The sequence below is a fragment of the Rhopalosiphum maidis genome, chromosome 1 (genome assembly GCF_003676215.2).
Source record: "Rhopalosiphum maidis isolate BTI-1 chromosome 1, ASM367621v3, whole genome shotgun sequence".
Lineage (NCBI taxonomy): Eukaryota > Metazoa > Arthropoda > Insecta > Hemiptera > Aphididae > Rhopalosiphum > Rhopalosiphum maidis.
The window spans coordinates 14,712,328-14,727,778 of record NC_040877.1 but is presented as its reverse complement, the minus strand read 5'-3'; the positions used below and the strand labels follow the sequence as shown (position 1 = coordinate 14,727,778).

The 15,451-nt window shown below is 26.8% G+C and overlaps 1 protein-coding gene across 2 annotated transcripts; it reads left to right on the top strand.

The window, feature by feature from the left end:
- The first annotated feature begins 12,171 nt into the window (after positions 1-12,171).
- LOC113550031 lies at positions 12,172-15,444 on the top strand. Of its 2 annotated transcripts, none has more exons than XM_026951627.1 (4): positions 12,172-12,289; positions 13,253-13,432; positions 14,428-14,644; positions 15,111-15,444. In XM_026951627.1, exons 2-4 carry the CDS (start codon positions 13,285-13,287, stop codon positions 15,229-15,231), a joined length of 486 nt encoding a protein of 161 aa, XP_026807428.1. In that variant the 5' UTR covers positions 12,172-12,289; positions 13,253-13,284; the 3' UTR covers positions 15,232-15,444. The 2 variants fall into 2 exon arrangements, with proteins under 2 accessions (XP_026807428.1, XP_026807427.1); XM_026951626.1 differs by having other exon boundaries at positions 14,425-14,644.
- Positions 15,445-15,451: the final 7 nt, after the last annotated feature.

The following is a 15,451-nucleotide window of genomic DNA, read 5'->3' as shown; positions in this document are numbered from 1 at the left end:
ATACGTCGAACGAATTCTTTTTTACGTTTGCAAATTCTAAAACAAAAAAAAAAAAAATGTAAAAATAAATGCATTTCGAAAGAACTCAATAGATTTTCAGTTGCGCCTACGTTTTCATATATATATAGTAGATACGTACTTGCTATGTATGACATGAAAGCGAAACGATCGACAATTTTTCGAGATCGCCGCGCACTACGGCCGCGATACACTGATACGACCTACCTACCTACCTAGTACCTACATATTATACATTCCATTATAATATGATGTGCAAGTGATATGTGTTTGTGATCCGAACGAAAATCGTGAGACCGCGGTAAACAATATTACGACACAAATAATCTAAGTGAAAAAACGAAAAAAAAACTATGTAGATCACGAAATTTGGTCGATTCGAGTTTCTCGTCACGTATACATTATATGTAGTATAGGTACTTACGATCGAACGACGCGCGACTAGCCGCCCGGACTAGGTACGCTGCAGTGACTATGCAATAGGTACGATTTAAAAAACGGTAAATGGGCGTACAGCTCTCTGTACGTAGGTAATGGACAGACAACCAAATGCAGCACCTACCTCTCGCAGTACACCAGTGTACGCCGTATTACCGTACACCTAGTCGGTATAGGTGGGCACCGGCATACACTTTGTGTAGAAAGTGTCTGCGTGAAATAACAATGTCATGATTATACAGCTACGTCGGCGACGACCTAAAACGTCTCCGAACGCGATATTAGATAGCTAGCCGTGTAGCAAGGTTAGCTAGGTGTATTCCTGCACGCGCGTCTTATTTTTTGTTATTTTATCGGCTTTATGGCACCTAAACTACCTACAGCAGTTTATCGTATGTGAATTAATAAATCGAAACGCGATCGTAAAAAATATATTATATTGTATTGTTATTATTATACGATATCGTTAAACGCCACCGCGTTAGCAGAATAATTATGTTTAGTAGTATAAGCTAATAGACAATAACTTATAGTATATATAAACAATAAACCGATACAGCAGACAACCCACCCACGACTATCACAGTAGGTACTATCGTACCTATAAAGACCATATTAGGAAATTTATTTGTTAATATGTCGAAAATCTAAATACACCAATAGGTGTATTTTTGATTACGAGGAGAGAATGATATCTATAAGTATTTAATGATTATGCAAGAAAAGCAAACGGTGTCTTACGTGTTTTCTTGAACAAGCATATTTCATAAAATATACAATATATAATAGTACAGCAAATAGATAGGTACTCACAGCAGGAAACGTGTGTAGGTGGTATACTAATTACCTACCCATAATATTAAATAGTATTACTGTTACAATGTGGTCGCCGTTAACGGATAACAAATTTACAGATTTCAGAGAGAATATACGATTTTTAAGCTAATATGTGACGAGTAGAATGTATAGATAATAGCTATATTTATTAAATATACATAATTGATCTCGTAAGTTTTTTTTTTATTACGTTTTTCGAAAATTAAAACCATTGAAACCATTTTTACCAATATATATATATATATACTATAATTTATAATAAATATTTACACTTCAGTCATCGTTTTTAATAATTTTTTTAGTACCACTCATCAAGGCATAGACGTTTTCTTGTTAGGCCGTTGGCGGATAGATCCCATATGACCTTTATTTTTATAATTCTAAATAATTGGCGTTTTTGGTATTGAAGTTTTTTTCGTACATTTATATGTAACAAACAAATAAATAAGTATTTTGTTATAAATAATGTTTGGCTCGTTGTTTATTTCCATATTATTTTGTAATATGAAAAATTTTATTTTTATAATACTTTTGCATCTGCTTAAAAAACTTGTTAAATTTTACCTTGACTCAGAAATTTAATCATTATTATTAATCATTTATAACTTATAAGAATATAACAGGTAAAACTGAATAAAAACTACATCGACTTCTAAGAGAATATTGTCATAAACGATATGTAAGAAGTTATAAGATATAGGAGTATAAATTTAATATTTTGACTAATTATTTTTCTTAATTTAACGTCATTTTTTAGAACCATCCAAATGGATAAACATTGTTGATTGTTGACCATTCATAGAAAAGTAGTTATTGATCCCGGAGAAATTATCGATGTCTCAAAAATCAAGAAAAATAGATACCCCTTTAATGACAATGTAAAAAAAAAAAACTGTAATCAATAAGTTAGATGACTGTCAGGGAAACTTAATAATAATAAAAAAAAATTAAAAATACAATAATGATAATCACATTTTAATTTTAATACAAAGAATAGTAAAAATAATACTTATTGAGATTTAATGCCCGTTCTATATTGTTCTCTATATAGTATGAAAACACTATGAGTTGACGTCTCAGCAGTAAACTTTATGCAATGAATTTTTCTAAAGGAAGATTACTAATGCTATAATATAATACACCAGACAAATGGGTTAGTAGGAGTGGCTATTATTAATTAAACCACGCATTATTAATATTATCCTATTTTTTAGTTTATATAAATGTATGAATTCTTGTGAAAATATTTTCAATTTTCCTGAATTTTTTTATTTCTCTTGAACCTATTATATACTTTAAGAATTTATGTACGTTATATAGATATTAAGGTGACTGGTCAAACGTTTTAAAGTATAAAGGTATGAAAGTTTCGATTGTTTCGATGAGAATGCATGACATTGACATATAAAAATCAAAACCAATTTACATTTAGCATTTTACACCCGGGGTTTCTAATATAATATATATATATATATATATATATATATTAGTGAACGTGCCCAGAAAATAATAGGTTCAATAATATGTTACATAGTACTTATCAACCCTTCAAATATTTAAAACCCTGCAATAATGACGACCGTCTTTAAATTATACCCTGCTAAAGTAATAAAATGATTTTTATAGTCATAAATAATTATAGTTTATTGTTGATTATAAAATCTGATAATATAAATGTACTACCTATTGTATACCTACGTATTATTATATAGTTGAATATTATATGTTTTCTAAAATATCGTACAGTCCATACGTAACTATCGTAACTGCGTTAAATTTAACACTTAACATCCAATCCTTCTATCTTTCTACCTAAAACCTAATTACCGTTGGTCGATGACGGTGTTTAATAATTATGTTTATTGGATAGACAGTCTCATTAGTTAAATCTATATAGTTAATTAAATTATTGCATAACTTAAAAATTGATACTGAACATTAGCATTTACCTACATACTACGAGTAGTTATGGGAACTCTTTTTTATAATTTTAACAGTGTTTTGAATAAAAATCACTCAGAATTAGTTTAATATACATGCACAATAAAAAATTAAAAGTTAACTATATAATTTAAGAATGTGCTACTGGTGCTACTGCAAATGCGTACTTTCAAAGTTAATAATTTTTAATTAGAAAATAGATAAATATAAATAAATACATTTTTATTTTTGTATAGTTATATACATAGTGAAATTTCATACTATATTACACATAGTACAATGTCTTATTACCGTAAAGGTAAAGAAAGAAACATCTTGTAAATTATAATATTATGGCACCTTGAAAGATCCCTTAAAATATACATACAGTTGGTCAAACTAAATTGTTCACGATTTCGAGGTTTTGATTAATTAAAATTAGATACGATTAGATTTAATAATATTGCACATTATAGTACATTAAAATACCTACCTACTACAATGTGCCATGCGCATTTTGTACATTGTATTCTCCGGTTGAGTTTTTGTGCGGAATCCAATGTGCCGATAAAAATGTGTTCAACGGAATTAGGCGTGGTCAAGGACAATAACGAAGCAATACATTGCACAGGTATTATAATTTATTATTATAGGTATATAAATAAATATTATATAATGTATATATATATACGTGTTAAATGTTTATAAACATACCTAATACCTACAAATGTAACTCGTTTATTAAATATTTAAATAGGTATAACATTTTTTTAGTTACTTATGTTCATTCATTGTAAGTTATAACAAAAATATATTATTAATTGCATATATTATATCGCGTAGGTATATTATATTTATTACCTCGCGGATTTATCTAACGAAATAAGTAAAAATATAATAGATAATATTGCTGCATGCGTATATATTATACGTAGTAAGACATTAAAGCTGTGTAAATTATGAAAATCATTTAAAACTATATCGAAAAAAACAACAATTATATTTGATTTCGTGTTGAATGAATAAGTAAAATTGCAATAATTATAAACGTTGTCCAAAAAAAAAAAAAACATTCTTACTATTGTAGGTAATACGGTGATTATAATAAGATTTAACTTTCTTATTGTAGGTAGATGTGTAAGAAAATAATGCCGTTGCACACCATTTGATTTGAGCAAAAAAATGTTTTTTTTTTTAGGTAATATAAATTATTATTCTCTATATTTTAATATTTAATGTATAGCAATCCATAACGTATTACATGTAGATAAGCTATCTGTATATTTTGTAAAATAAATATTTGGAAACTTTTATTTTTTTAACTCACGCGAAATATAGGTAATTATTATTTATCAGATAATGCCTAATAACTGTTATCTATAGCTGTTATAATATTATTATTGTGATATATTTTCATACAACTAAAAAGTACATTGTACATGATTGATATACTAAATCATAGTGTCATTATTTAATTAACAATATAATATCATATTGTATGTATTGTCTATTATTCATATTTCTGAATACGTTTTAAAATTATTCATTTAATGATAAAATTCGTGTATAAGCGTTTGAGAATGTGTTACAAATGTTTAGTTTGGTGATAATTTTGATTTTAGTTTTTTTTGGATGAATGATTAAATTATTATAATAAATAAGCTTTATCTGTTTTGAAATATTGTTGAAAAATATACATAACTAATTATCATGAAATTTATTTTTCACCTAAAATTAAGTTTTAAAAAATATTTTTACCTTATCATCATAAGGTCTTTATGAGTGTAGAGTATTGTACATAGGCGGAGATTTGATTGAATTTTAGAGGGGGCTTAAATATTTCTTTGCAAAATAAGCCGTGAGGGCTTAGCCCCCACACCCTCTCACTAATATCAATATATATAGAGGACGCCATTAATAAGACTCACGGATATAAGGTTCAGTCGCTTATTGGACTCAACATCGTCTGAAACGATCCGGACTTATCCAAATACATTATAAAAAAATTCGGTTATAAGGCTCACCACTTCGTTTATAAGTCTCAAATTTCGTAAGAAATAAACATTTTTGGTTAAAATTTAGAAATAAATTGGTTTTTAAAAATTACATATTTTTGGTTTTAATTCATGCTTTTCAATGTGTGTGTTTACAACAAATTTTATCGCATTTTTTGCAATTATGGTTATTGTAATTAGAGTACAAGAAATAAATTTTCGAAACTTTAGTACTCAACTCAAACCAAAATTACAATTTTTTTTCATAAATAATAAATACATCATACATCTTTTATAATTTTTTATTAATATGTAATAATATTTATAATATGTATACCTATGTATTACAATTTTAATTTTTTTATCAGAATTTTTAAATGTATTCAATAATAGATATGTAATATGAAATATTATATGTATTTAAGTAAATTAAAATTAAGGCAAAATATATAGTAAAATAAAATTCATCCGCCTATGGTATTGTACTCAGACAAAATGTAATATTACAAACATCATATATTTTTATAGGTAGGTAAACTTTTCTGATTAATTTGTTACTTTGTACTTTTAACAATAATGATAATTAAGTTATTTGAAATTTTAAAACAAGATATTTAGATACCTATTTATTTAATTTTTTTTTTTATAATTACTTAGTATCCCATTTAATATATTAAACTCCCAAATACTTACATAGATATTTTATGTTAATGTCTACTTTATTATGAATTATTATTTATGAGTTATGACAATACAGTATACATTGTTTATTATTGTTATTGAGAACTGTAAAAAATAATAATAATATACCTACCAATTAAATTATAATAATAACATTAAATTCAAAATGTTTATTTCATTAAAATATTAATTCAAGTTGTTATTACCTAAATGTTTTATTTAAACATAATAATATATATGTTTAAACGGAACATTGAACTTCAACACTTGTGAAAACAAAACAATCATTAACATTTATAATCTTTATATATTCTATTATGATATTCTATTCAATATATAATTTGGAAAACATTAATCAAAAGTCAAATGTCGCATGTGATTATTATTTATTAGTTTATTATGGTAAACATTATTTTTTTCCTTATCAAAAATGACCTTGGATCTTTTAAAAAGCAAATCTGTTTAGTTAATTTATATAGCAATTTTAATGTCAATAAATTTAGGTTTTTAGTAATTTAGAATACATGTTTAAATATGGTATGATATTTTTAGATTCTGAACGAAGTGAGAAATGTATTAATTTTACAATAATGTATGTTTTTTTTGTGTCTGTCATCACGTTTTGGAGTAGAAATAATGCTTTGATTTTTTACTTCAGTCCCTCTTTGAAAAGGAAAATTAATCTAGTTGGTACTTTGGGAGGTGAAAAGTAAAAAATAAATAAAAGAGCGATACCCACTTGCCCACCCTTCTTAGTTCTGATTCTTATAATATAAAGCTACACTAAACATAAATATATATTTATTTGCAAATAATTAAAATAAATTATATTTAATGATATAATGTTATTTGTATTGTTATTAATTAGTATAGTTGCCCTCCATTCTATTTACGACACTACTATATAATACTATTTAAATATATTAACAAATATCACTAACACGAATTTATAGAACAGCGAGTACCTATTATAGGAATTGAATATTATTTGTATTCGTGAATATCAGAAAACATTAAATCAAATATATCTAAAACATTTAATACTATTTTATACCTGCGAAGGAAAAATACATATTATAATAATTATGTGCATAGTATAAAATATATTTTTAATCGCAATCCGTAAACATTTTATTTCATCAGATTTATTAGAAAATAGTAATTATATAATATAGAAAAACGTAGGAACAATATTAGGCTACAAAAATCATTAATGTTGTACGTGTATTGTAAAAATGTACAACCATTAAGCAATCCTCCGTTTTATACTAACGTCTACTGCATAATACTCTAGATATGTTACAATGTTCTTTATTTAAAGACGTTCGAACACGGGAAACAACTTAAAATACTTGTGTACGTAATTGTTAATTATTACACAGTGCGGGTTAGCCCCTTAAAGACAAGAACCCTGACCTACAGACAAACAAATACATGCAACAAGCATTTCACGAAAAATATAAACACGAAAATGCAATAAATACGTCGCGACAATGTTATTATTAGTCTTATACTTACGGTTTCGTATGCCGAAAGATAAAAAAGGTCAGTTTTTTTCAACATACGACTACTACATCGAGACTATCAAACACGGAATGATTCGTATCTGAATATCGGTATGGCGATGGCGTCTGTTGTTGACATACTCATTTCACTTTAAGGATTTAGATTTTTTCTTGTATTGGTAGGTAGGTATGTAGAAATTATTATAAATTAATAAATGTATAACATTTATTTATTCCAAACATAGACATTGACTAAAAATAGGTAAAGTCTTATGCAAAAACAATTAAATACTATGTTTATAATTATATTATATTACTATTTTATATACATTATTATGCGTTTATTATATACTGCATTAATAAATTCTTGTATCCTGTAATTCTGAAATTATTAACACTTAAACGCGATACACCGTTGTATAATTTTTTTTTGCGATAAACAAAAATATGACTAAAATAAGTTATTGTTATAAATTTATAATAATAATAATTTTAGTCGTTGGCGTTTGAACAAAATTTAACATTTAAAACGCGTGCTACTTAATATTGATGAAAGAAGGTATACTGTATACATATATTACGCAACACATTCAATAACTAATCATAAAATATCTAAATATATGTATATATAGTATTAGCAAATATATTATAGCTATAGTGTATCTATACATGGTTACATTCTGTGGTATAAATGTGTTCCACAGTAAGCGTTATTGCGCTATATGCATACCAATATATTATATTACACAGTGGTCTATACAAGTAGGGGTGATTAAGGGGAATGAAGCCATCCCCTTGGATCCTATTTCAATGGTTCTTGCTCGTAAGAATTAGTAAGCTAACTAAACTTTGATTATATTTAGTATAAACACTATACTATACAGTTTCTAACAGTACCGATAATACTTTATAATATTATATGTTTATCGTTAACACTTTTTAAAAGTTATGATTATTTATTTTACCTATATAATAATATGTAGTGCCAGTATTGGCCCTTGTATCCATATTCTTCGATGTAGAAATTCATTTTATTAATATTTTTTCCCTAAAACTAGTTGTTTAGCAACTAATAACTATATACATAATGCGTTTTTCGTATCATTCTGAGCGAAGCGATGTATTGATTTTATCATTTAAACTTTTTTTGGTTATTTTTAGGCATGAGGAATTTTCATTTTTATTAAATTTTTTTTCTATAAATGTCGATAAAAAATTATTCACTGTGTCGAAATTCTTTAAAATTTAAAAAAAAATCCCACAAACAATAATTTTATATTTGTATAAAAATATTAAAAATACATAGGCACACTTTTTTATATACATCTGAAGTTAGAATTTTAATGAAATTCGTCAAAATCATCGCAATTAATTACAAACGATTTTGTAATTAAAAATTTATAAAAACTTTTATTTTTGCTTCTGTTAATAGATAGTTTATAATGGAACCATAAAATCTAAAAAATATATATAGACAATTTTTTTTTGTAGACATTTTAAGTTTCAAATTGACGAAATTACTAACGATAGGTTAATTATTCTTTTATAATTTAAAAACATTCGTAGGAACTTAAATTTTTATGTACTTATTTTATATTATTATGAATTTTATTATAGGTAATACAATTTTTTATTTATTTTAATATATATATATTTAGGTACTATGAATCTATTTTATTGTTGCAAGTTGATATAAAGGTTGTATATTATTGTTTTAATAATTAAATACTAATAAAATAATAAATAGAATATTTTCAAAAAAAATTATATCAACCTATTATAATAATAAAAGTAAAATAAATGACTTAAATAGCAATATCAAAATAACATAATCACTTGGTTATGTAGGCTGATAGACTGTTTTCGATCAGAATCATTTTTCGTATAAGACAATTTTATCAAATTTAACTGATTTTTCCTGCCCGTTTCCAATAAATTTTTATTTGTTTTAAAATTTTAAATTTCAGCAATATCCCTGTATACTAATTATATGTAGGTATACAGTGATTTTGGAGATTGATTTAGTGATTTATACATTTGGACAGTAATTACAGGATTTATAAACTAAAAAAATAGCTTAAAAATATTATTTAGAAAAATATTATTGACGAAGAAAAAACTGGTGGTCAACCAGTACATGTGTACACTGTACAGTGTATTATGATATTATATGATACATATATATACAGTGTTTAATGAATATACCATATTGGTAAGCACTATCGTTATTTGCCATCGTCTAGACTCGCGTGTAAGGGTCATCTAAATGGATTTTTTTTGTAAAACAATAATAAAACAAAAATTCCAAAATGTATAAAAGGCCTAATCGCGATTTCGTCTAAATGCATTATATACGTATAAATCTGCTGTTCGATTGACGTAGCAGATTATAAAATATTTTTAAGCCTATACGTATCTGATTGTCAATAATTTAGCTACATCTTCGTAGGCACTTAATTGCATTTGTGCATTAGTAAGGAATTCTTAATAGTACATTATAATATAATATGTTTCGTAACTTTTTTTTAGTAATAAGATTATTGCTAATACTGTTCAATTTAATTATACAGGCATTGTAATTTTTGCAGCTACTATAATCGAGAACATTTACATAGATTTATATAGAAGGTAACTTCTATATTATGTATCTATCTATTTTTATGATTTATAAATCGCTGTTGTTGCATACTCGTTCTCTGATATTTGTGTAGTTGAAGTGCTTAAATAGAAGATATTACGCATAAAATACAGCGTATGATGTACCCACCTATATTTACGCTAACAAAAAATAGTTATTTTGTTTAATTAAATTACTCACGAATAGAAACATTGTATTAGAAAATATTCAATAAATAAATAAAACTGATTAAGTTATTGAAGCCTCTTTGGTATTTTAATCAAGTATATAATATAAATTAATAATCATGTCCTCAATGAAATACATTTTTATAAGTTATATTATTAGCTGCTTAGATCAATATTCAATATAGGGGTAAATATCAAGAGCCCACTATTTAAAATTTAACTACAAATAATATGGCTACAATATACCGCTTGATTAACGTAAAAAAAACTATTAATGTTTATGAAAATAATTTTTTTTAATAATATGAAGTAATTAATTTTCTAAAAAAATGTATATGTTTGTCACTATTTTTTATTCTTTATTATTTAAAAAAAAATAATTTAGTTAATTTAATGATTTAAAATTATGCAATAGTCAATATTTAATTGTTTTACTACTTATTATTAAAAATATACTAAAGGTAAGTCATTTAAATCTTGTAAAGAAATTATATGTAACATAAATTGATCAAGTAGGTATACTACATAATTGAGTAAACTAAAACTACTTATAGAGCCGTATAAATCTTTAAATGTATTCATAAAATAAACGACAATTCAAGTTGGAAAATATTACAAATCAAATTATAATTTATAGTTATAAATAATATTGATAATCAAATAATTAATATGTCTTTAAATTGTTTATTTAACTGTATCCAACTTAATTTTTTTTAAAGAAATATTGTTCTTTCTTTCTTTTAAATATGTATAGTTTTTGATACTGTGATAACATTAGTTATGGTTAACGAACGAATGATTTAGACGTATACAAGTAGGTATGAGTGTGTTATATGTTATATACTTATATATGACTAAAGCAAGTTTGGTTGCCTGTAGTTATACGGTTAGTTTAAATTGTATTTTTAATTTTTATAATATAACTTTATTTACAATCTATACGAAAATAATTAAATGTGATAATACTGATAACAACAGATCGATTATAATGTATATATGGCGAGTGAGAAACCTTCTCATCAATAGAATCAACTATTATTTAGATATATATTTTTTTGCATTTTTATTCAAAACCATCTCAATGTAATTTTCTTAAAAGTCTTTTCGATAGATTGATAAAGGTATGATTCTATGATAGGTATGGTAGGTGCTAAGTTTAGAATTGAGTCTTATGTATTTTAAAGTCACTAATTAGTTAACTGTTGGTATTTGTAAGCCTTTATGTAGTCATATTGGTTATTATTAATCACACACATATATATATCATGGAGCTCCTCATAATTATTTAAGACTGAAAAATTTATATCGGAAGTATTTGCTTGCTTCTAAATTTTATTTCAAGTTAGAAACTAATAAACACTTGTTTTTTACGATATCATACACACTAAGATCATGGTGGTACAATTGTGCAAAAAACGAGCCAAAAAATTACTATACACGTTATTACCTACTCAATTGAATTGTATAATATATAATATATCTACGTATATACTATATCGTCATCGGATTATCATAGTATACCGCATTTAAAATGTATTTAAACAGTTACGAAACATTCAAGCACTATAATTATTCTATGTAGGCACCTTTAGGTCTTATAACACAACTGCAGTCGGGCGAATTTGCCCGCCGCTAACAAGTGTCAAGTACCTGTACGATTTCCAGCGTACGGCGTAGAAGTTTAGTTTTTTCTCCCCATTCGCTCGCGCCACGAAAACAAAAAAACCGTATACGAATCGATTATTATCCATTTATCATAATATAATGTCGTATCCTATCATATTAATATCATTGCGGCAGACGAGACGGTCCTAATGGATTTGCCGCCACGAATCACCCTGCTGGTCACCGCGATGCCGTACACGCATTCCAACGGAGATAGCAATATACAATTACATACTTACCACCTACATGTTCTTTTCGTTGTATACCATCTCCCTCGTCGACTACCCTACCCCGGTGTGTGTACACGATGCCGACGGCGGCCGTGTCCGACATCCGTATATAAGGGCTACTTCGCCACCCCAAGAACACCAGTGAGCAGCCTGACTTTGAAGACGACACTACAACTGTAGCAGAAGTACACTCGAGGTAAATCTGCACATTTTTTTTTTATACTGTTCGTTTTTTTTAATCTTCCGTGTGCTATTATATTGCAGTCGATTTTTTTTTTCATTCTTTCTTTTTTCTCGTTCAAAGTAGTACTATGTACGTGCTTATAATATCATAATAACTGCGCATCAGCGATAAATACAAAGTATCTACTTAGAGCTATACTTGAGCGCTAGGTATATTATTATCATAAATGTGCACAACGTTATTTAAATTTATTTTACCATTCGAGTTCTAATTATTATATCATATTTGATTCGTTTAAATAATATTTAATATGATGTTTGTAATATTATATTTATTTGTTTATTCGACATTTTATTGGATTAATACTAAACCGTGTAACAGTGAACACTGACTACTTTGGCAGTCGTTAGTTCTGAAATTAAGGGGATGTTTTTATGATATAATTCTGCGCAAACTAAAGTATACAATTCTATACTTCATTTTTTCGTAAATTTCTTTAGTTTTATTATTATTCTAGCAACTTCTAGCTACTTTATACGAGTAAAAATTGTGGTATAGTCCGCGTTGTATACTAAAATATTATTGGATTTACCTATTTATAGATTACTATAGTAAATAATCGAATAATAAAAACATATAAGGCACATCATACATTTTGTTCAACAAGTTAGGAATATGATACCGCGTCCTAAAAGCTTTTACAATTATAGAACCTACTTCTTACAATATTATATTATCGTCCGAGAGAACTATATTCTATGTAAAATTAATTTTTTAAAAGCTAAACATACTGTTATTAATTAATAATTATTATACGATTTGTCCATGAGTTTAATATATTACTTATATATATTAATAATAAACCCGAATAAACACTATTTTGAACGTTGTCGTGTTTATTGTTTGCACTCGCATATTATTTAATTTATATCTTAATAACATCATATTGTACGATTAATATTTTTAATTTTTTAGTCAAATCTCTATCGAAAATCTACTGTACAACAATGAAATTCTACGCAGTTTTCGGTGTCTTGGCAGCTTTGGCTCTGAACGCTCTCGCCGATGAAACCAAAGATAGCATCCCGGCAACAGTCTCGTCGGCCATCGATCGGGCTACAGCCGTTACGAAAGCTACCATTGCAAGCGATACTAGTAAGTATAGTTTTAGTGATTAAAATATTAGCATTTTTTCGATACGTTTTTTTTTTAAAAAAAAAAATTTGTTATAATTTTTTTATAATCTGACGATTTACGTTTTATAACACTGAAAATGATAGAATAAAACGATTCGTCTCAAATCGATTTTTTATAAAATACTTGAATGGATATTTGTTAGAGTGAACTGCAATATGTATAAATTTAACACTATTGTTGTAGACGTAAAACATAGACTTATCATCAACGTTTTGATTAAATAACGGTAACAAAAATTTGTATTAGGTTTTTTTATAAATATCGTAATCATTTTAGTGACGTCGGTCCCTTTTTACAAATTTAAAACATTTTACATTACCTATTTAAAAAATATAATACATTTATAAAATTAGTATTTTATCAAATAAATAATAAATAAATCTAAAAATAAAAAATTTAATATTTCTCTTGAAAAGTTAAAAATTTCTGTTTTTAAAAAAATGTTTTGATGCCTAAAATATTTACTTGACTACTTATATTCTATATATTTTCATGAGTACTTTCAATAAATAATGAAAATTTCAAAATAATTTTATACACAAAAATTTCATAAGATACTAAAATAACCATAAACATATTTTATAAAATGCATGACTTAGTGCTTGTTTACAAATGCCATTTTATTATAATTAAACAGCTACAGTAACTAAACTTAATCGAAAATAAATTCGTTGTGATTTTTAATAGGTGTAGACTGTAGATACAAACATTAATGAGCGACGGGTATTTTTCAGCTGAAAAAATTTAAACCTAAATAAAATATTTTTTCGAAATCGAATCGCATTACTTGTAATGAATTATACAATGCGTACTCGTATATAATAACCACCATACTACATTTTATTTACGTAAAATTATAGTATCAGTTCTGTGGGTGATTTACACATAACATTCATCAAAACTAGCGAATATAGTGGCTGAGGTGCTTTTTAAGTAACAATTTTTTTCAGATGAAACTTGGTCATTAATCCCGAGTAGCTATGGCGCGGCTCTGGCAGCTGGCGGAGCGGTCGTGATCGGAGTCGTCGTGTTGCTTGCGATCTCAGCCATTGTCAGCCCGTTGTTCGGCTACAGACTTTGCCAGATATTCAGCACCTGCGATGTCCCAGCAGCAGGAACAGGGTACAGCGCAGACGCATACCAATCATACCCACCGACTTACAACAAGAGGTAAGCACTTCGCCTCCGCTCATAATACCGTATTATTCTGTATTCAATACATATAAGTACACTTGTCGCTGTGTATAACAATATGATCTTTTATTTTATAAACCATTTTTCGCCACGCGATTTTAATTTTGCGAAACTTTCGGGTTTTTTTTTTATGCGTCACTATTCACTTATATTTAAGTCGAGAAACCAACATCGACAAACTTTTCTGTTTAGTCGAACCGCAATTTTCATTCGTTGACCCGCTTACACATTATTGGAGAGATTTTTTTTATACAATTTCTCTTCTCTACATGCAAACATTAACGGCCCCTGTAATTGTTTTTATTTACTTTTACTAGATATGAAAATAATTTAAATAGTGCATCAATAGTTTGTGAACTATACGTACTAAATACTGAACTAAAAATCAGTTTTAAAAAAAATCAGCGGCCTGCATAATAAAGTATTTTATTTTTATTTTCAGATCCATCGAGTACGTCAAACCGATCTTGCAAGTATTGAACTCTGCCTATGAAAAATACGGACACGGCGCTATTCCAGCAGGTTTGGCCAACACGATGAGAAACGTCAACGCACAACAATAATCGGCTGAAATCGACATCACTCCAGCTAGCTTTTAACTATTATGTTCCCGGAAGAATTTTAATATTTAAGTCGACAATTATGCACAACAACGGTATATCGTATAATATATATATATATAATGTTTACATGTAAATCATAATCACTATATTATATAGTCTATAGCTGTAAAATATATTATACTTATGTATAGTGTTTAACCGGCATGTCGTACATCACAAA

Bases quoted from the DNA above. Each gene is read 5' to 3' on its own strand.
- LOC113550031 (XM_026951626.1), top strand. From the start codon at position 13,285: ATGAAATTCTACGCAGTTTTCGGTGTCTTGGCAGCTTTGGCTCTGAAC. The intron at 13,433-14,424 runs GTAAGTATAGTT...AATTTTTTTCAG, and splicing joins TACCATTGCAAGCGATACTA to ATGAAACTTGGTCATTAATC. The intron at 14,645-15,110 runs GTAAGCACTTCG...TTTTATTTTCAG, and splicing joins CCACCGACTTACAACAAGAG to ATCCATCGAGTACGTCAAAC.